Source organism: Lonchura striata, chromosome 1 (genome assembly GCF_050655825.1).
Source record: "Lonchura striata isolate lonStrDom1 chromosome 1, ASM5065582v1, whole genome shotgun sequence".
Lineage (NCBI taxonomy): Eukaryota > Metazoa > Chordata > Aves > Passeriformes > Estrildidae > Lonchura > Lonchura striata.
In genome coordinates this window covers 103,705,176-103,726,019 of record NC_140703.1, presented here as the reverse complement: position 1 = coordinate 103,726,019, position 20,844 = coordinate 103,705,176, and the positions used below count along the sequence as shown (strand labels likewise).

Genomic DNA, 20,844 nt, shown 5'->3' with positions numbered 1-20,844 from the left:
CTGGTAAGGATCCTTTGGTAGCACTAACAGAAGTCCTTGATTTTCTTCTTGGAATTAACAGTGGCCACTTGAAATATTCTTTTTGGTAGTGGTGTTTTTTTTTTTTTTTTTTTTTTTTGTTGTTTTTTTTTTTTGTTGTTTTTTTTTTTGTGTGTGTGTGTGTGTGTGTTTTATGAATGGGTGTGGCTTTTGATGAGGAGCAAAAAGCATCAGACAATACAAAACCAAATTGTTCTTTGTGAACATTATGGATGAGCAGCCTCGCTTATGATAGGAACTTGCACCTCCTGCTCTGTTGTCCTTTCATGATTATAAGGGTGGTAGTGTGAAGTATTGCCAGGGAGCTTCTGCTGTGCAGCAACTCTAAGGCAAAGCTTTGCTCCAGGGCCACATAGTAAAACCCTGCACAGCAAGCAAGCAGGCTGTACCATCAGTTAAACCAGTTCTGCTGCTTTAAGTCAGTGGCAGGGGCTTCTGCTGGTTCAATTGCAATCACCCCCTAGTCTTCCTGCTTCAGCTATGCTGGCAGAAATTTGAAAATATGTACCATTTTAGGAAATTCCACTTTGGTTTTTAACATATATAGCACATTGTTACATTGTAGTATTTTCCCTTTTTTCCCCTTTTCCTTTTGTATCTTTCTTTTTAGTCCTCTCCAAGGAATTTACAACTATGCCTCTTAGTTATATATACCTGCTCTTGGATACAGTCATTAACCACCTGCCTCTCTTGGAAGAAGGATGTTTAAGGTTTGAATTCTATGACTGGAAGAGAGTAGTTAATATTCCAATTTTATTCTCATGAGAAAGGGTTAGAATGAATAATGACAGCTGTGGAAGCTGTGAAATATACTTGGACAGCATTTAATATCCAAATAAGTAGTTCTTTTTCATAAAACATTAGCATTAACTTCTGGTTTTGTATTCAACAGTTAGTAGATGGAAAGGAGTGATTACACAGTTTCTCTGGCATTTTTTTTAAGTGAAAACGATACCTACAGGGTATCAAGAAAATCTTCTTTAAGATGAACATATAGTAAACTAACTTTACTGAACAGATCATCACAGGAAACACAGCTAAGGCACTAAATTACATTGTTTGAAATGTTAATGAAGCATTTTTGTGCACTGCAGAAACTATAGCTATGCTAGCACAAACCCAAAGTTGTGTTCAGTGGTTGTTGCCTTGCAAGCTCCTCTTCTGGTTGCACAAAACCTTGTGTGCAGAGATAAAAGCTGTAGAGCTTGTACTGTGTTAGATTGCTTCCATGCAAATGGTAATGATGGTGTGACTAAGCAAAGCTTGAAGAAGCACAAGTTTGATCAGGAAATAAAAAGAATAAATAGGAAGAACATTGAAAAATGGGCACAGGACAAACCATGTACATTCAGGCATCTCTGAAAAAGCAGTGGTCTAATAGCTCCCCACAGGAAAGTTGGATGCTTTATTTATGTAATATATGGTCATTTTGAAAATTGTAGCTGCCAGGTTGTATATATGTTCTAAAAATTACGTTTTAATCTCAAAGGTGGTGTTCCAGTTAATCACGGCTGTGTAACAACAAGTGTTAGAATTGCTCGTAGATTTATGTCTTACAATGGCTTCATTTCTTATCCTTGAGCTCACATGAGTGCTTGGTCGGTGTTATGATTGACTACAAAAGTATAGGTAACTTTATTTGCAGTGTTTTGGGTTTGGGAAGCCTGTTTTCTTCTGTGAAATATCAATAAGTAACTCCAGGGTCATATTTGCTTCCACACTATGAAGAATTCTAAAATATTCTCTCTATCATCCTGCAACCCAGCCTGATATCTGAAAAACAAGTGTTATTTTCATTGATACATCATAACCATAGTGTAGACAGATCTGCTATGGTGTCTCATCCAGAAGAAAATCTTAGAGGAGATTAAACTGAGACAGAAAATTTATTTTCTCAGAAAGAACCTTGGGGAAGGCTTCTGCAGAATAGCAGAAAGCAAAAGTCTATCACCTTTTCAAGAAAGAAAAGAAGAAGAATTTGGGGAACTCAAGCTTCATGTTTACCTCCTAGAGGCCATTTCCAAGCATATAAAGGACAAGAAGGTGGTGGGAGCAGTCAGTGTGGATTTATGAAAGGGAAGTCATGTCTGAACAATCTGTTAGTCTTCTACCATGAGATCGCTGACTTGGTGGAGTGAATGTTGTTTATGTTGACTTCAGCAAAGCTTTTGTCAGTGTCTGCCATTAAGTTGACAAAGTGATGAGGTGCAGTAGAGGTGAGTGGAACAAACTGTCTGAAATGCCAGACCCAAAGGGCAGCAGGAGCTCCAGCTGCAGGCTGGTCACTGGCAGAGGTGTCTCAGGGGTTGGAAATGGGGCTGATGCTGCTGAGTGTCTGCAGCAATGGGCAGGAGGACAGGGCAGAGAGGAGTCTGAGCAAGTTGGCAGGTGCTGCAAAACTGGCAGCGTTTGACTCTGCAGAGGGTCATGCTGCCATGTGTAGAGGCCTGTAGAGGCTGGAGAAATGGGCTGCCAGGATGCTCATGAGCAGAGGGAAATGCCAGGTGCTGTAGCTGGAGAGGAATAATCCCAGGCATGAGTACAGGCTGTGCCTGGGTGTCTGGGAAGCAGCTTTGTGGAGAAGGGCCCAGGGATCCTGGTGGCCATGAAGCAGAGCATGAGGCAGCAGGGTGTGCTTGTGGCAGGGGCAGCTGCTGGCTCCCTGGGCTGTTTCTGGCAGAGTGCTGTGGGCAGGAGGATCCTTCTCCCCTTCTCCTTGCTGGTGAGGCACCTTTGGAGTTGTGTGTCCAGTTCTGGGTTCTCAGGTACAAAAGAGAAATGGAGAGAGTGGAGTGAGTCCTGTGCAGGGCCATGAAGGTGTTTGAGAGATTGGAGCCTGTGACATCTGGGGAGAGTCTGAAAGAGATGGGACTGTTCAGTCTGGAGAAGAAAAGGCTCAGGCTGATCTTACTAAGTGTGTGAATACGTGATGTGTTTGCGTACAGAAAGTGGAGCCAGAGTCCTCCTGGCAGTAGACAGTGGAAGGAGAAGAGACAGTGGGTATTAATTGAAATACAGGAAAATCTTTTAAACATAAGAGAAATGTTTGAGTTTGGCCAAACACTGGAACAGGTCGTCCAAGGATATTGTGGAGTCTTCATCCCTGAATGTAATTAACAGCCAGCTGAACACAGCCTTGAGTATCCTGCTCTCCTGCTCTCACTGGCCCTGCTCTGAGCCAGTGGGTTGGACTAAGCAATCTGCAGAGCTGCCTTCCTGTCTTGGCCATTCTGTCAGCCTGTAAAAGCAATTACTTGGATCACAGTACTTTGGCTCAAGAGGGATCACTCAAATATGGAGTAGTAAACAGGAGAGTTGGTAGAAGTACAAGACACCTAGAGTCTCTATCTTGAGAGTAAGCAGTGCCTTTTCTGTATAATCAAGTTGTGTTGGTTATAGTTTCCACTTCTAATTATAGCTACATGCTCTTTCAATGAGCAACTTTTTTCACACTGCAATTAAAGATATGCCTACACACACACATGCACTTATGCCAAGAATGAAGGAGATTTTAGTAACATTATGAAATTATGATTCTTAAAGCATTTGAATGGGATGAGTGGACTGTGCCTCTAGTTGATTTTTTTTTTTTAAACAAAACCTAGCTTTCTTCAGGCTATGTTTTTAAGTGCATCCCTTTTCCTCCCTCATTATTTCTCCCATATGCCACAATTTCTGAAGTGACCTTTAACTGTGAAGAGGTGAGTTGTTAATTTCTTATAAGTCATAAGTAACCCTTCATGAAAGTAGGCATCTACAGAGTATCCATATTCTGTGAAAGGCAGCAATACAAAATCAGGAATTATCTGATGTAAAATGGTCTAGAGGGAGAAGAGTGGTTAAAAGTAATTGCTGAGAAAATTTGCAAACAAAGGAATATAAAAACATAAAAATAAAAAAAAATCAGAATATTAATGAAGATGTTACTCTGAATATCTTCAAACTACTCAGAGAGGGGAGGGGTGAGGTAATTGCTTAACATGTTTGTAAGTGTGTATGTATGAGTTGGTGTAGGAATGAGAGAACAAGGACATGGGATGAATTTGGAAAACATCTCTTATATCATCCCCTTACTCTTGTAGGCTCCATATTTTACATTTATGAAGATTCACTGTTGCTATGCCCAGCAAATGCTGCTCGAGAATCTCTCTGCTCTTGTGGTTAGAAATGTTCCTTTATACTTTCTCCTCATCTTGTTAAGACATTATTTTGGGGTTTTTTTCCCCCATGGTATTTCATCAATCCTGTTTGCTCTTTGTCCTTGTAAGGTCTTTTCTGTGCTTGATAAAGTGTGGCAAGGTAGGCTTTCGTTCTCCTGAGAGTACAAGCAGCACTTCTCGTGTTTTATTTTACAACACATGCTGGACAGACACCACATGATAAGGAGTGATACACAGTAACCCAGATTAAACTTCAGTATTGCACCCTGTTTAGAGTTTGACTCATCCGTTATCCATTTAATACTTTTTCTGTGGAGGAATTCATGGGCCTGTATTTGTCAAATGGACTCAAAACTATGAGAGAAGCAAAGTCTGTGTGGTCTTTTGAAAATCACAGGAATTTTTAATATATTTCTCTAGCTACTCACAATTGCTATAACTGTCTCTGAAACTCATTATAAGATTGAGGCTTGTTTTGAGCTGTACACTAATGATTGGTTTGAATTTTTTGATGCCATCAGGACTGCTTTTCTCTTCTTAGCTGCTGCACATACAGTTTGGCCCTTTCTCCAAAATTGCTTTTTACTAGTTTGCCTGTGGGTAAGTGTGGGATGATTCAGAGTGTGTGTTAGTTTGTGAACTTCATCTGTCAGCCAGAGAGCCACCTGTGTGCTGTCTGGTAAAGCAGGATGTTGACTGGGATGAGTTTTGTTGAAGAAGTTATATATGAATGAGTGTTGGGTTTTTCACTTACCTGAAATAGACTCCATTTCACATTTCCGTAGAGCCATGTTTTCCCTACAACCCTTTCTTTTACTGCTAATTTTAACCTTCGGTTATGAGTTCTTACAGCCATAGAATTCCCAAACTGTATGAAGTAAGAAAAGAAGGATTTAATAATTCAGAGAAAAAATGATTGAGTGAAAATGAAAAGAAAAATGATTGTGAAAAAAAAATGTTGTGATGTATATGGGCCTTTATATGCCATTATGGAACTATTTAAATAATTTAGCTGCCAAATGAATCACACTCCTCTTCTGTCATTCATGGAGGGCTCTGCTAAGACAGAAGCTTTGTATGAACAGGATGTTTTCAGAACAGGGCACTTGAGCAGCCCATTCTGTCTTGAAGCAAAAATTATTTTCAGCAGGCATGTTCTAAACACATTGTACTTGTGTGAGAGAAATACAAAAAGCACAAAATCTTGCAGTAGAATTTTGTGCCTGAGTTCAGTAACATTTGGCAGAGGTCAGCCAGGATAGAAAATTTTCTAGATTACATTTAGAAATAGAATATTTGCCTCTCTAGGACAAACCTCTGAGAAACTGGTACTAGGTTGACATTAGGCTTAATTTAGTAAAAAAGAGGAACAGTGAATTATGACAGAGCAGTTAAGGGAGAAGATTGTAATGGCTGGGGCATGTTTGCTGTTCTGAAGAGTTAAAACTGGTGACCACTGTTAAAACAGATAAAAATAAAGAAATAAAAGGATGGAAAGAGCAGTGTCCAGAGTAAAAGCTTCTGTTGCATTGCTAACAAGGTCTGAATTCAAGAAGGGTGATTGAAAGGGAGTGAAGCTGTGGGTTGGGGTTAAAAGGCTTGAATAAGGCACTGTGACCCAGGGTAGTGTGTTGAAAAATGTAAATGTAGTTAAAAAAAACCCAGGCAACACTAAGATGAAAGCACAGTGGAGGAAATGCAGAGTAATGTTCAAGTGCAGCATACCAGCTCTGCTGTGTTTCCTTTTAGGTTTTTGGGTTTGTGTTTTTTGGGTTGTTTGTTTTTCTTTTTTTAGATGTTTTCTCTTCCATTTTCTGCCTCAGTTACTGCTACTGCTAATGCTACTGCTACTGCATCTTCCTCAGCTGCTACTAAGCATGCCCCCATGGCTTTCTCTGCAGACCATAAACCATCTGTCTGTAAACCATCTCTACTGCACCTGATTCATAGACGTTTGGTATAAAGACAAGTAAAAGTTGATGGAATGCATGGGAAGTTAAGAACTGGAGCCCTGAGGTGGAGCAGAGTGGCTCTTGGGAGCCAGCCCACAGGGCCCTCACTCTATTTGTGCCGAGATTATTAAGGTTTAATAGAAGCAGTGATGAGTTCTTGGATTTAAAAATCCTGTGACACTGTGTACTGACAAAGACAGATGTCTGTGTTTGTAATAAATTTTTATCTTGTGGTGTTTTCAAATGTGCCATGGTGACTTCATATTGATCCCCCCAGTTAGCCTCCTTTAAAACTGCAATAACTGGTAATCAGAATCAATTTCTCTGATTTTCTTTTTGGTTTTAGGGGTTCACTTTTGATAGGCACTTACCAGCAGTTACTTTACATAGCTTTGTTTTATGAAATCTTTCCTTATTGGTGAGTTGCAGTGTTACCTTCATGGATTTGATCCAAAGCTCATGCAGTCTAATCTATAGCTCCCTTTGCATTGCACTGCTTATTGCTAATCTTAAAGTGCATATTCTTCAATTTACACTGCTGTTTGAATATTTTAATATTTAACTCTGTATGTGTGTGTATCTTATCTATCTCCAAACCATACTCTGAGCTTTTTCACAGTCTCTAAAGAGAAGCAGAAAAACCTGCAAACTGCATGGACCAATGCTGTCACTTAAAATTACATCTACAGAGCTGGTTTATTGTCTTTTTCTTTCTTGAAACCTCACCCTTTTAAATGAAATTAATAAGAAATAATTCTTATTGTCCAAGGACAAAATCTTAGAAGTTGAATCAGGTAGATCTGCTTTGTTGTATTAAGGTGAGGTGGCAGAAGGTAGCCCTTGCATCTATTACCTTTGCAGAGGCTGAGTGTCATTCTGAAGTCTCTTTTCCTCTTTGTGGCAAGTAGTATTTAGACCATCTTTCTTGGCTGCATCTAAAGATCAGAGTCAGCTGTGATTTCTTGTGTTTGGGATCTCTGCAAACAGTACCCCTGGAATGTATGAGAGGCAGCTCTTGGTGATGGTGATGAATTTCTGCTAGAGCAGCTCAGCATGTCTTCGTTCTGCAGCTAATTATACTTCAGGCCTTAGGGCTGGAAGTACTCAGCATGTTAAGAACTGAACACCTGCATGAACCTAACTTTCTTTCTCCTGAATACCTGGTTAATATCCAATTAATGACCACATTATTTAAAATTGTTCATGCTTTTATGTCCCTTTGCCTGTAAAACTCAGTGACACTTCTAATATTTGCTCACAGTAAAAGCTGAACCTTCAAGAAGAACACGCACTCTGAACTTCTGTAAGCTCTATAATGGCTGCTGTTGTGGCTTCTCTGACACCAGCACTTAACCAGTCTCATCAATAGTGTTTGGGGACATTTTGAGCATAAACAATGCTAAATGAAGCTTAATGTTGTGAGTACAACACTACCAGTGCAGATGGCAAACAGCAGTTCATTTTTTGTGAAGTCGGACCACTTACACAATATTTGCATAAATTCAAGCATGATCTGATGCAAGGAGAAATAACATGTAGTTGTGTTTTCAGAGTAGCATGCTGAAAGCAAAGCCAGCTAATGACATTATGTTTCTGATTTGAGCTTCAGGTATACATATCCTTTTTTCTTTTTGGTAATACATTACTGATTCAAATAACAACATGTTTGTGTGAACCTAGTGTCCCTAAAGTGATTATGCAAGAAGTATGATCAGAGGGCTCTGTCAGCTGTGTGGAGCTTGAGGATGAACTAGAACTTCTGCTTAATATGGAAGTTATTTTGCCCTTTAAAGCAGAATTGCATAAATTGGAATTTACCAATAGCTATGAAGACACTGAATCTGAATTCTGATGCAATTAAGAAGAAGAGGTACTGTCATAATTTTGCTGCCTTCTTGCAAACCTTGTAACAAGAACCACAGGAAGAACTGACATGACTGTCCTCTTTTCATGAGAAGATGCTGACAGAAGCCAACAAGGGCGAGCTAAAGGCTGCAGAAGTTTATTGCAGAAGCTATTTCTACATAGTTTTATAGCCATTCTGCTGAAATTGGAACAATGACTATTGTTGTAGTTTACTTTCATAAATAACCCAACCTTGAGGATTTTACAGCCCAAAAATGCCTCAATTTAATGAAAATTTGTAACTCTTGAGATAAGAGTCATCATATAGTGTGAAAAGTAGCATCTTGGATGAGCACCTGGTTTTCTGTAGGAGTTTTTAGAAGCTACCTTTGCCAAGAGCAAAGCTCCTTTCTGTAGCCATTCATTTCTTGTTAGGAAGAAAGGAGTTTTCACATGCCTGGATGGGCTGACCACCTCATTCACAAGGGCATTTTACCATATTTATTAAAATATGATAGCCTATCATATCAAACACATTTTTTCCACAGTGTATGTCTACTTTAAAAGATCTTAAGTAATGAATTTTTAATTTTTAAAGAATGATAGAATTCATAGAGAAAATTATCTACTTGCTCTTTAAAAACAGAATAAATTTGGAATAGATGAATTGACATCACTAAAGCCTGAGGCATAAGTTTAATTAGTTACTGGCATAGCTTCCACTACAGCTATTATGTAGTACATACCTCAGGGAATGTTTGTCTCAATGGATTTATACTGTCTTATGCTGCATGGATTTTTCTTACCAATGTTAAAAGAAATGAGTGAAAGTGTTAGGAAATCTTTTTTTCATTAATTCCTGCAATGTTGTTAGAATTTTTAAACATATAACAGTGTATCATTATCTTAATTTTTTTTTTTCCTTTTTATATTTTTTGGAATGGGCATTCAAATCTTTGCAGTGACACTAGGGATTTATTGTGTTTCTTGAACAAAATCCTGCTCAGGTGCCAGAGCAGTTGTTTGTTTTTTTTTTTTCAGAGGAAGTATCTGTCTGTATTAGCAGGAATGCAACATGGGTACAAAGCAGGAATGTAGTTTTCTGTTGGTTTTTTTTTAACAGTGAACCTGAATTTTTGTAGTTATTAAAAAAAATGTTTGTTTATATGAAGTTTATCCCCTTTGCAAAATGGCAGCAAGTTACCCTTGGACTTTTGTAGGTCTGAATGTGTTCCAGGTCTCCAGAGGGTGCCTGGGAATTTGTTCCAAACCCAGGCTTATCGGCCTCACTCGTGGTCCTGTTCCTGATCACTGTGGGAGGTGCTGGGCACTGGGCTGTGTCTGGGAGCCTGTGACAGCACTTTCCAAGGCTTTTTCTTATGTGGAGGCACAGGAGCTTTTCTGCACCTGCACTTTGTGGAGTCTGTTCCACAGAACAGATTCTCCAGTGGGCACTGCTTTATCAGGCCTGGGAAGCAGTTGCTGGCATTCAGACTTCTGAAAAGGTTACATTTCCAATCTAAAAATTCAAACTGAATTATAAAGAAAATTTGTGTGCCTGTGCACCATGGCACTGTCCTAAAACTGGAAGCTGTAGTTTCAGGTCATGTCTTTGATGCCAACTTTAACACATGAGAAACCAGGTATGAAGTTTCTTATCCCTGAAACAAAGGAAGACAAGATACCGATGGAGAACGCTGTGGATCATAATGCACTAATTAGAAGGGATCAATGAAGTGGAATATCCTCTCCCTTCTGATTTGGTAGAACGTAGAAAATTACTAGCAATTAGCATGCAGTGTTGTGGATTTACTTTTCCTTGTTTCCTCCTTAAAACTGGATGTGAAGAAAACATCTTGAAATGCACTGTTTTGGAGATTTTGTGCTACTTCTACTGTTTATGAAAATGCCCTTAATAATTGAGAAAAATCACAAATCCTGGAACCTCTTCCTTCTTTTGGACTGTTGGGATTGCACAGAAATGGCAATCATATGCAAGTCTTCAGCTACTCCTAATCCTTCCTTTGACAGGTACACACCAGAGACCAGGCCAAAATCTAGGTGAATAATGTGTTATTAACTCCTTGGGTAGATATAGTCCTTTAAGGATTTGGACACCTCAAATAATTTTGGCACAACTTCTCCCCCAACGAGGCTGCTTTAATTTGTCTTTGGGAGCTCAGAGAGTTACTTTCGTTTGCCACTTCTTTTTTTTTTTATTCCCAAGTAGCAGCTGAAGGAGTCAGAGTTGAATGTTTCTTGTTTTTAAAATGACTGTTCTCTTGCTCACGTTCAAGCTGAAGCTCCTCTTCAGAGATCTTGGTTGGAGACACAGATGAATCATCCTCCTCTCTCTCTCCCTCTGCAGTGCTACAGACAGTCACTGTAGCTGATGGCTGAGCTTCTGAAACTAAGGGGGAGCAATGGAAAGGCAGCTGGAGAGGCAGTCTTGTAGAAATGATTACAGTACTGAAGCTTACCAGCAATGAAAATAATTTAAGAAATCTTATATTTTTAATGAATCTTCTGTTAGAAGCCACATTTTTAGAGCATAGGAGGGCTGGGAAATAATGGTTAAAGTTTGGGGATTAAGTACTTAGGAAGATAGTGTCTCTTTTTTGTCTGTGAAATTGTTAGAAAATGTTTCCAGCCCTGGAAAACTACTACTTGATATCATGGCTGCAATCCTGAGACTCTAGATAGGAGCAAGCCTGTATTTCATCAAGCTGTGTGAATGTGCACGATCACATCACTGAATGAAAGGTTGATTGTTTTAAAATAATTGTCAACAGCCCTATGACATCATCCCTTGGTGTGAAGGAAGCCAAGAGATTTCTTTGTATTATTCACTGTTTTTTTCTAAATGCAAATCCAACAAACTACAAATCTTCCAACAAGAAGGTGGATAAAGAGATACTAAAGATTCAAACAAATGATAAAAACATGCAAGATAAAAGTAGAAATCAACATAGTCTTGCTTGTTGGCTGGCTTTTAATGACAGTTCTGTCTAAAGTCTGCCATGGTGGAAGCAAGAGGATAGAGAAGGGTAATCTGTAGATATCTCAAGAAATCCCGAAAGAATATGATATCTCTAACTGTTATGCAAGAATACTTTTGTCAGCTGATCTTTGGGGTGAAATTTCCTGTAAGAAATGCCTTTGCCTGGTTTTACTACTGCTGTACACTAACCCCTTCACATACTGAAATAAACACAACAGCTTAAGCTGTACAAGCATCTTTGTAAAATGGTCATCCATGCTATGTGGTTGGTATGACTGAGACTCCTTGACTAGCTTTTGTAATCACTATCATTTACAGCTAATGAACGAGGTTCCTGTGAGAGGAGCACCTTTTCTCCCTGGCATTTAGGGAAATAATATGCATTTAGGATTGATAGGATAGGGAACTAGTTGCAGTGGGGTGATTTGAAGATCTCAGGGGTTCCAGGAAGCTCAGACAGCATGTCTAAGTGTTGGCACAGGAATCTAATCTGGATTTCAGTGTTTAAATGGACATGGCTTGGATCCTGCCAGCTGTAGATGCTGCCTGCCTGCATCTATGTGTCCAGGGCAGTGTTATCAAAGATCCAGCGCTGCAACAGTGGTGGTAGGCAGAGAGTAAGTGTGCCTAGAGTGTTCTTGTCCTCCTGTTGCCTTACTGAAGTTATGACCCGGGCCTGCTGGGCTTTGCTTTATGGTGGCTCTGGTGGGGTGCTGGTGAGCACTGCCTGCCATGGTTTCTTGGCCCCTCAGCTCAGCACTTCTGGATACACTAAAGTTTCTTCAGGTTTCTTCAGAAGTTTGAAGAAACTTTCCGAGAGTGTTATCTTTACATTTACCACCGTGAGAGGTCTTTGTCTTTGCTTCTTCCCTTTCTCACTTCCTCCTCTCTCTCCCTCTCTTCTGCTCTAGAGAAACCACTCCATTGAGCAACAGCCTGTAGCCAGCTCAGAGTGGTTATCTGCAGGCAGCTCGTGCCCACTGAGCTGCCAGTCAGCTCTGAACCCAGAGCAGTTTGAATCAAACCCACAGTGAGAACATGAAAATACAACCTTGTTTATCACGGAAGAGATGGAATGGCTGAATGCTGCTTTGTGTTATAGCAAATACCCGTACAAGAGGAAAAACTCTGATTTGCACAGAATCTGAATGTAATATACTGTGATCTTTAATTTTCTGTTATTAATTTACCTACATGGTACATACTTTCACAGTTTCTTAAAAAGCAGTGCAGCAGTTAGGAGGTAATGCAGACAAAGATAAATCTACAATTAGATTTGAAGCTTTCAGCTGTGTTTTAAACTGAACTGTACTTTTTAGAAAGGCATGCTTTCTATTTTTTCCTAGCAATAATGTAAAAAAATCAAAGTAATTTTATTGATGTGGGGAAGCATGTCTTGATAATAAGTTGGAGTGCTTTATTTCTCAGCATTTACTCGGTGTTTTGTAACATTTGATCATATAAATTCTATCTGGGTTGGTTTGTTTTTGTTGTTTTGGGGTTTTTTTTTGTGTTTTTAAAATTTTTTTTGGAGGGGAGTGGTGTTTCACATTTTTGAAGACAAGAAACTATACTAAAACCTGGGCTGGTATGCTGCAACAGCTGGGAAATAATGTAAAACAAAAATGGTGTGGGGGCCAACAAGCAAAGATGATTTTTGGCAGCCGTGTCTTTTAGCATAGGAATGGCTTTCAGAAAGTGAGGATAGAGAAGCAGACAGTAGATCCCAAAGAATTCTTTCATAGGATCTTGTGGTGCATTTTGAAGGATTTAGTCTCATTTGGAATGTTTGGAGGACTCTAAGCAGTCCTTTCACTGTGATTGGTCTTACTCAGGCACTTCCATTGCTGTTGCTGATCAGGTTTCAGATGCTGATGCCAGAGGTGGAAGCTGCCCTGTGAGAGGGGGTGTCTTTCTGTGTGCTCTTGGCCTCCTGCATGCTCCCACAGTCAGCCTTTGTGGAAGAATGGGGAGTTTGATGTATGGGAAGGGTTTCAAGCTAAGTGAAAGTTAATATTGACCTATGGCAAAGGTATGAGTTTCAGGTAGTCTCTGTCACTGTACCTCTAGTGCAGGTGGGCAAAACAACTGGTTAAAAGAGGGTCATGCTTTCAGACTTCTCTTAGCAGGAGACAGAAAGGAATAATCCATTTTGAACAAAACCTCTGAGGTGTGGGTATGATCAGAGCTGAAGGCCTTCGTTTGTGGTTGCAGGACATCTGTAAACAATGTGACTTTAACAGGAAGGTTTGTTTTTTTTTAACACATAAATAACAAAAATATCTTGGGTATCAAGAGTTAGGGCAAAAAGGATTGTATGTGGGTGGCCTGGAGTCTGCTTGTGTTGGGAAATGGATTAGCTGGAGTTTTTACTAGCATTTAAATATTTATTAGAGGTCATATAAAGAAGACTTTTTTGAAAGTAATTATGCAAACTAAAAGTATTCATTGCTATCCTACCCACAAAATGCCAGACTTAACAGTGAAATGGCTTTGTGCCTTTTTTCTCTAGAGGTGTACCCAGGAACTACTGAATGAAACGTATAATTAACCAGTTGTTTTGTGGAGTTCTCTGTTGTGGGGCCAGTGTGTCTTTTTCCTCATAGCAAAAAGGAGATGAATTTTTTGTAGTTAATGTCTAGATAATTTTGCTTAAGGGAAGTCTAATTGTTATGGAACCACTTTGGTTAAATAAAAATGAAATGTTTTCAGTTGTGGTATATTGTAACATTTTTTTTCTCCTGAATGGAAAGATTAAACAATTTAACTACTGCATTCTGTAGTTCCAGGGTAAATGTTTTGTCTGGAGTAAAATTCCGATCTCCACTCAATACTATAATTCCTATTTAATTTAATGAAAAGGGCTTCACCCTTAAGTCTGAGTAGATCTACTCTAAATGTGAGTGGGATGCTGATTAAATAGCAGTTAAAAACAGAACAAAGCCTTTTGTCAAGGTAGATGATGTGCATGTGTGTTACATTTGACTTACACTGTATCCCAGAATAGACCAGAACTGCTGTTGTTATACTTTACAGGTCTTTCATTAATTCTAATTACATTTCTATATTGCAAAAATCATTCCTTTCATGCTGCTTTCCTTCAGCTATGGAGGAGTTATACACAGAGGTCAGGAAAGCATTACAGATGTTTTAAAGTCAGACAGAGTGTAGAGCTTCAAAACAAAACGAACCAAAAAGCTGTCTTTGTGTGCTGGTCTCAGTAAACCATGTTTTGCTGACTCCCTGCTTTTCGCTGTAGCCATTGGAAATTAAGAGGCTAAAAGTAAAGCTGGCAGAGAGCAGAACCACGTGTGATTTTTGAGTGGAGCATGTTACAAGCTCTGGTGCTGTTTGGCGGGGAGAAGAAAGGCAGCCCCAGCTTAGAACCCTGTTGGGCAGAGCCTCTGGGTGAATATTCTGCTGCTCTTGCACAGCTCTGAGAGCTCATCTCATCAGCACACCAAGTTCCACTCTGAAAAAGTGAAAGGTGTTGGTGGACAGAATTTTTTTTAGAGGGAGGGTTTTGGCTTGTTAGCTTGACATGGCTTTGAGGGCTTTCTACATCTAAAAAAAGGCACATTATTTTTCTTCTTTTTAGATGTTATTGAATATACCTATATTATTATTTAAAAAACCAAATTCCAACCAAGCAAAAAACAACCACCAAAAAACCCGGCTACAAATAACTTCCTCAGTTGTTTAGCATAAAATTATTCCTAGGAGATCTTAGCTCATTTATTCTCATGACATGTATTTCTGATTAAAAAGTTTCTTCTCTTCCTGTTATTTTACTATTCCTTCCCCTCTGATGTATTTTTAGAAAATAATCACACATATTTTCAATGTATCAAACAGGCCAAGCTCTTTTGATTTCCCCTTTCAAGTGTCCTTTCCACTGATTGAGCCAGCCCTTTGCTTTGCCTATAAGTGTGATTAGTCCTTTACTGCAGAACTGTGTGCAGCACTTCAGGAAAGCCTTGGTACCAAGTCACTTACATGGTAGCAGACAATTTTTTACGAGGCTCCTGCCTTACTTCAGCCTCTTCAGTTTTCTCATCCAGACTCCTTATCTGGTTTCAACTGCTCTCCTCCACTTCCTGCTGGCTCTTTCTACTCTTGAGCTTCTGCCCTTCCCATATGTTCCCTTCCATGTCAGGTGTGACTGCTCCTTCCTCGCTGCCACCTCTGGGATTTCTTAAGCTTGTCATATTTGTTCCAGCCATGCCAGGCCTCCTCCTCTTTCCTCTGGCTCTGTGTTTCCTTTCCATCTCCCCATTCTTTCATCTCAGGTTATCCCATTGAATTAGCTCTGCTTCACCCTTGTTTACTTCCCTGACAAGGTTTTGATCCCGGTCCTTATTTCAATATAAATGCTCTTCCTCCCCCAGTACTTTTGCTCCTCCAATATGATGTTTGGTGATTCCCTCTTGCTGTGGCACTGCCAGGGGCTGTTGGGAGCACAAGGCTTGGGCTTGGAGCCAATTTCTGCACCTGGGGCTGTCGTGAGAGGGGTCCACTTGAGCATCCCAGCATGTGTGGCAGTAGTGAGTGACAATGAAATCCATGGAGCTCTTAACAACTATTACTAAATCTGTCAGTTGTGTATATTTGTTAAATTTTGAAATAATTATACTTTACCATATTTGAAATATTTTAAAATGTGGATACCTCAAAGTGTATTCCTTGTATACATATTACCCATGGTAATATTTAGAGGCATGACATGTTAAAACTTGTGCTTTTCAAAAGTTTAGGATTTTAGGATTGTTAAAGCTACTTCATCCAAAGCTTCCTGCTCCCACCCCGAGATCCTGACATTGCTTTTAAAATAGCAAATATTTTGTAATTTAGTTTTTAAAAAGAATTGTCAAGATAATACCTAGATAAATAGTTTTATAATAGGAAATCATTTGCAATAATGGAAAGTACTAAAGGGTTCCTATGAAATTTGTATAGTGTAAGTTACATTTTCAAGAGGACAAAAGTAGGTCAATTTTGTTGTAACTTAAAGCATAGCTTTAAGTAAATCAGAACCAAAGAAAGTATGTTTTTGTACAAAATAAACATTTCCCTATTTTTAATTTGAGCAAGCTATTAAAAAGCCATAAAATTTAACTGCTTCCTCAGCCAAATATTATAGCCTTGTTTTCATCCAAGATGCTTGAAATAAATATCAACAAGCAATTAAAGATAAATCTAAGTTTTAGCTGAAATTTTTATTTATGTGATATAAAACTTATTATTAGTGAGAAGCATACTTACCTCTATGTATGATTCTAATCCATGTGCCAAAGAGTACCATCTATTTGATTAATAATTATTTGCCCTACATTTGATTCATCTTATATTTGTACAGTTAGCTGATGTGAATTAAAATTTTATTTCCTGAAAATATTGTACTGCTTGTCCTGTTCATAATGTATATTTTTATCCCCAGTTTGTGCAGCATCATGTGTGTATTAAACTGTTAGATCTTGAATACGAGGGCTCCAGCTTGAAATGCAAATGTTGTTAGTGCTGTGTTATGGTTTTATTTTCCTGGAAGAAAAAAAAAATCACAAAAGAGCAGAGTGTATTTCCTTATATGTCATAAGAAAAAAAAAAATCTCCTCAGGCAACAAATAGATACAGTATTGACTGAAATAGCTAATATCTGCTCATTGCTTGGCAGGGATAGTATGAGCCACCCTTACAAAATCTGTACTGTTCCAGAGCCCACTAAATAGATTTAGAAGCATACAACTCATGAGGGAAGTAAGTGCATTACAAATATTCTACTTGAATTTATTCCTTGGTGCAGACAGTTTAAAGATGTTATGAATAGTAAAAAAAGCAATGAAAGCTAAAATCAGGAATTTTTGTATGCTCTGGTAGCTGTTGTCTATTATGAGACAAAATAGTTTTAATTTCAAATAAAACCAAAATAGTTTGTGTTAAAGATTGTTAAAGGTAATCAAAAAGTAACTATACTTGGTTGCACAGTTGAAATATTTCTTTCCACTTTTGATAGTATTTTGAATCTTTTTTTATTTCTCACAAGTGTGGAGTCTAATATAAGGATTCATCCATTTGAGCACATCACGAGTGCTGTGGAAAGGGGACTTAGGGATCACTCTAAGCCTTTTCATTATGAGGGCTTGCTCTTGGGAAATGAAGGGATATTTTTATTTTTAATATTCTTTTCCTCTCTAGCTGACTTGCTGTCTGACCTGGCAATACCAAGGTCCTGAAGGGTGTGTTCATTCAACCAGAATTGTCACTGCTGGATCCTTCGGTTGGACTTGGAATGGGCTCCCTCTGAAAACTTCTGCATGTTATTAGAACAAAATGGTGCAAACTGTTTGGGATGAGGAGGTGGGAAGTGATTGGTTTTTGCTGGTGGTGATAGAATGCTTGTTTTTCCCTTGAGCTGGTGAATGAGTCTGAATCACCATAACAAAGTGCTTCAGGATTGTTTCACAATCTGTGGTTGCTCTCTTACGGATCATGAAAATACACATTATTGTTGTTTCCATGTTCTTACAATTTCTCTCAAGAGCCTGGGAATGTTTGTCATCTCCCACAGTCGTCCCCCTCCCCCTGCATCTGGTTCTGAGACAAAAGAGGTCTAAATTCCCCATGTTTCTTTAGTTCTTCTTCAATGGCATATGTCACCATATTTTACCATTTAATACAGGGTATGTAAACTCCTCCACAGAGTGCTCAGCATAGGGAATGGAGAATCTGGGTTTGGGAGGTAGAGGAGTCACTCTTACCATAGCCCAGCTGAGGTATGATCTGTTGAAGCATCTTAGTAAGGAGATAGATGTAGGGAAAATCCTTTGTATCCATATGAAATCTTAGCTTACCACTTCAATTGGAAAAAAACCAAACAAATCCAAGACAACTGTGGCAGCACTACATCTTAGAGTGGAACAGGCTATGACCTAGCAGAGTAATTCTACTGTATACCACTAGGTAGAGGGACATTTACAGTGTATTTGAAAATAAAACAACCTGTAACTTTTGTAAGTTACAAAAAAGCATTATCAAGTTATGTAATGTACATGTAACTGAAAGAATTACAATGTACCCTTGTTCCTCAGTCTATGGACTCTGGTGCTGCTGGAAGGACAGGTGAGGTGGGGGTTTTTTTGTTTTTTTTTTTTGTTATTTATTATCCCTTTCTAATATATTCAGATTCATATAGCAAAGGCAAAGCTAATATGAAGAAAGAAGCAGCGAATGTGGACACAACACACACGTTACTCACCTTCACTAAAATTTTGCGTCTGCTCTCAATGGTATTTGGATGGGGTTGTCTGTGCAAAAAGTTTGTTGGGCCAGAAAGCAGTTTGTTAGTGTTGATTTCTCGGAGTTCAGAGGGTCAGGGTGACCCTGAGATCATAGAGTCCTTTATCCCAGCCCTCACAGCCAAAGAAGGAACCTGGAATGCTTCCAGTTGTGTTCTCAAGGTTGCTTATTTCTTCTTATCTATAACATTCTCTCTCTGACCTGCTGAGCTCTGGCTAGGAAGGAAGCCATGGCAGTCTACCCTGAGCCTTGGGTAGCTCCCACCTTATATACTCAAAACTACATGTCTATGTTTACAATTTTTTACCAATTCCCATCACCCATGTTAGACTGTGAATCTCTACCTTGAACCAATACATAAGTGTCACCATCACACCAAGACATGAAGGACAAGACAAAGGAGAAGAAGGCTAGGACACACCCAAATTCTTCCATCTTGTACCCTCTTGAACCCCATTCTAAAAATCCCAAAATTCTACTTTTCCACCCTGTGTTAATTCAAATATCACACTACTCAAACCCTTGTGGCTTGTAATTCCTCATACAAAACTGACAGCTTTTTCCACAGGCTAAAATCAAAGCCACAGATGTTTTCGATTTCATGCCAGGGTCTCCGAGCCCCCTGCCAGGGTCTCGAGACAGCCAGGGCAGCCAGAGGGATGTCCTGGACTCCAACAGGACAGGCTCACAGTTTGTTGGGCAGGCTGGTATCTCTGTGGAATCAGTGTTTCACAGATCATTTCTGCCCTGCGCTCACATTCCCGTTCGTTTGCCCAGGTGGCAGCCCCGGCGGAGCCTGTGCAGGGATCCCAGTGCGCGCTCGGCCCGACGGCAGTGGGGAGCTCTGCCACCCACCTGATCCATGGGTGAGGCTGCTGGAGGGGTCAGGTGTGCTAGTGTGTGTGTGGCTTTGTCCTGCTAGGCTTTGAGTGAAGAATTTCTGGCTGTGATTTTAATGGGAGCAGTGATAGTGCAGAACATATAGTAGGGAAGAGATAAACTACTTAAGCTGCATCATTTTTCCTTATTTATTTTGTAGTCTAGGCACAAAGCACCATATTCATATCACTTGAAAAAAAAAGGACTTTTTTTATTTTTTAAGAAGAAGATGTTGCTCTATTCCTCCTTTGTAGTAATGAAATGTACTTATGGATACCTTACCCAGTCTTAAGAAATCTATTTTCATAATTTTTACCTAAAATGTGAAAATTATACTTGGAGTTGTCCATTTACTTAACTAAGATTGATTACTCTGAAGAAAATTAATTTGCCTGTCTTTGAGAGCATGTAGAAAGAATCTGTGATTCACCTATTAGGCATACTGTATGGTATTTCTGAAAATAATTTAAAAGGAGGAGGAGAAGGAGGAGGAGGAGGCCGTCCTGAGGCAGCCTAATGTTAACTGCAAAGGTCTCAGAAGTGATGTAGCTGAGCAGGATTTGTCAAAGCTGTGATGAGTTAATAGTGAAGAACATAAGTGATTTTCTGTTGGTTGACCTTTTAAAATATTTGATATTTCTTCTTGTGTTATTTTTATATGAGCCTTTCTTGAAAATATGATGATCTTACTTCACTTTGTTTAACTCCACCTTCAACCATTTTTAGTTTTAGCTCCCCCTCTCCCCTCCTTTTCAATTTTATTAAAGAATTTGTCAGATGTGCTGGCAAGAGTGTGAAGCAAAGGCAGTGAGATATCCCTTGTTGTGCCTCAGAAATTATTTGAAGTAGAGTAATTGGGGGTCTGGGGATGGAAAAACTGGAGATAATATCCTAAAATAGATCTTAAGAACTGAAAGGATGGGCCATAACTTTGATATCTTCTATGCTTTTTTTGAAAGGGTTATGGAAAGTCCATATGGTTAAGCTGCAGATGACTGTCCATATGACATTCCCTTTTGCCACACAAGTTTTTCCTTTCTCTACAACTAATTAACTCTATAGGTGGTTCTATACACAGTGGTGTTTAGAGCCTGCAGAGTTAAACCCCAGTTAGTAACCGTGGCAGCTCACAATGATCCTGGGTGTCTGGCAGCCTTTCACCAATTCAGCACATTTTTTTAAGCTGTAGGATTGGGTTCCTGGGTCTGTGTTAGCAGTTTAATTGTCTCTGCAGCTCCACTCCTAGTGCAGTAGGAAAGCTTGGAGTGCATTTCCTAGTGGATTTAGAATTTTTTTGCTATGTGGAATCTAAACCACCATACTTAGTAATAGACTTTTAAAAAAACCTCCAAAAATGCCTGAGTAGACAAAGCCTAGCCTACTCATGCAAGCTTTTTGCATTAATAGCTAGCTGGGTCTTGTGGATACCTTGAAGACCAGCAGAAGAGCTTTTGGAGTATGGCTTCCTTCATATTGCAGCCAATAAAGTACAGAGAGTCCTACTTTAGACACATGACTCTGTTTGGGCATAGGGGAACATTCCGATTAGTACCTTGTGGAAGAGAGAAGGGCAGGGCTCTCCCTTTGACTTCTACATGTATACTTTAAGAGCTTTGGCGTGATGGAATAAGAAATTAGTCAGCAGATTTTGAAAGGAAGCTTAAAAATATATGTC

The 20,844-nt window shown here is 39.3% G+C and overlaps 1 protein-coding gene across 12 annotated transcripts in view; it reads left to right on the top strand.

Annotated features, from left to right (window-relative positions):
- SH3KBP1 (SH3 domain containing kinase binding protein 1) overlaps positions 1 to 20,844 on the top strand; it is a 209,163-nt gene that overhangs the window by 34,964 nt on the left and 153,355 nt on the right. For 2 of the 12 annotated variants that reach the window (XM_085559270.1, XM_085559266.1), the window contains exon 1: positions 18,935 to 19,156. The exons of 9 other annotated variants lie outside the window; for them this stretch is intronic. In XM_085559270.1, coding sequence (XP_085415396.1) covers positions 18,950 to 19,156 — 207 coding nt within the window. In that variant the 5' untranslated portion in view covers positions 18,935 to 18,949. Of the gene's footprint in view, positions 1 to 157; positions 19,157 to 20,844 lie in introns of those variants that run through there. One more of the 12 variants, XR_014949879.1, reaches the window with a different exon arrangement.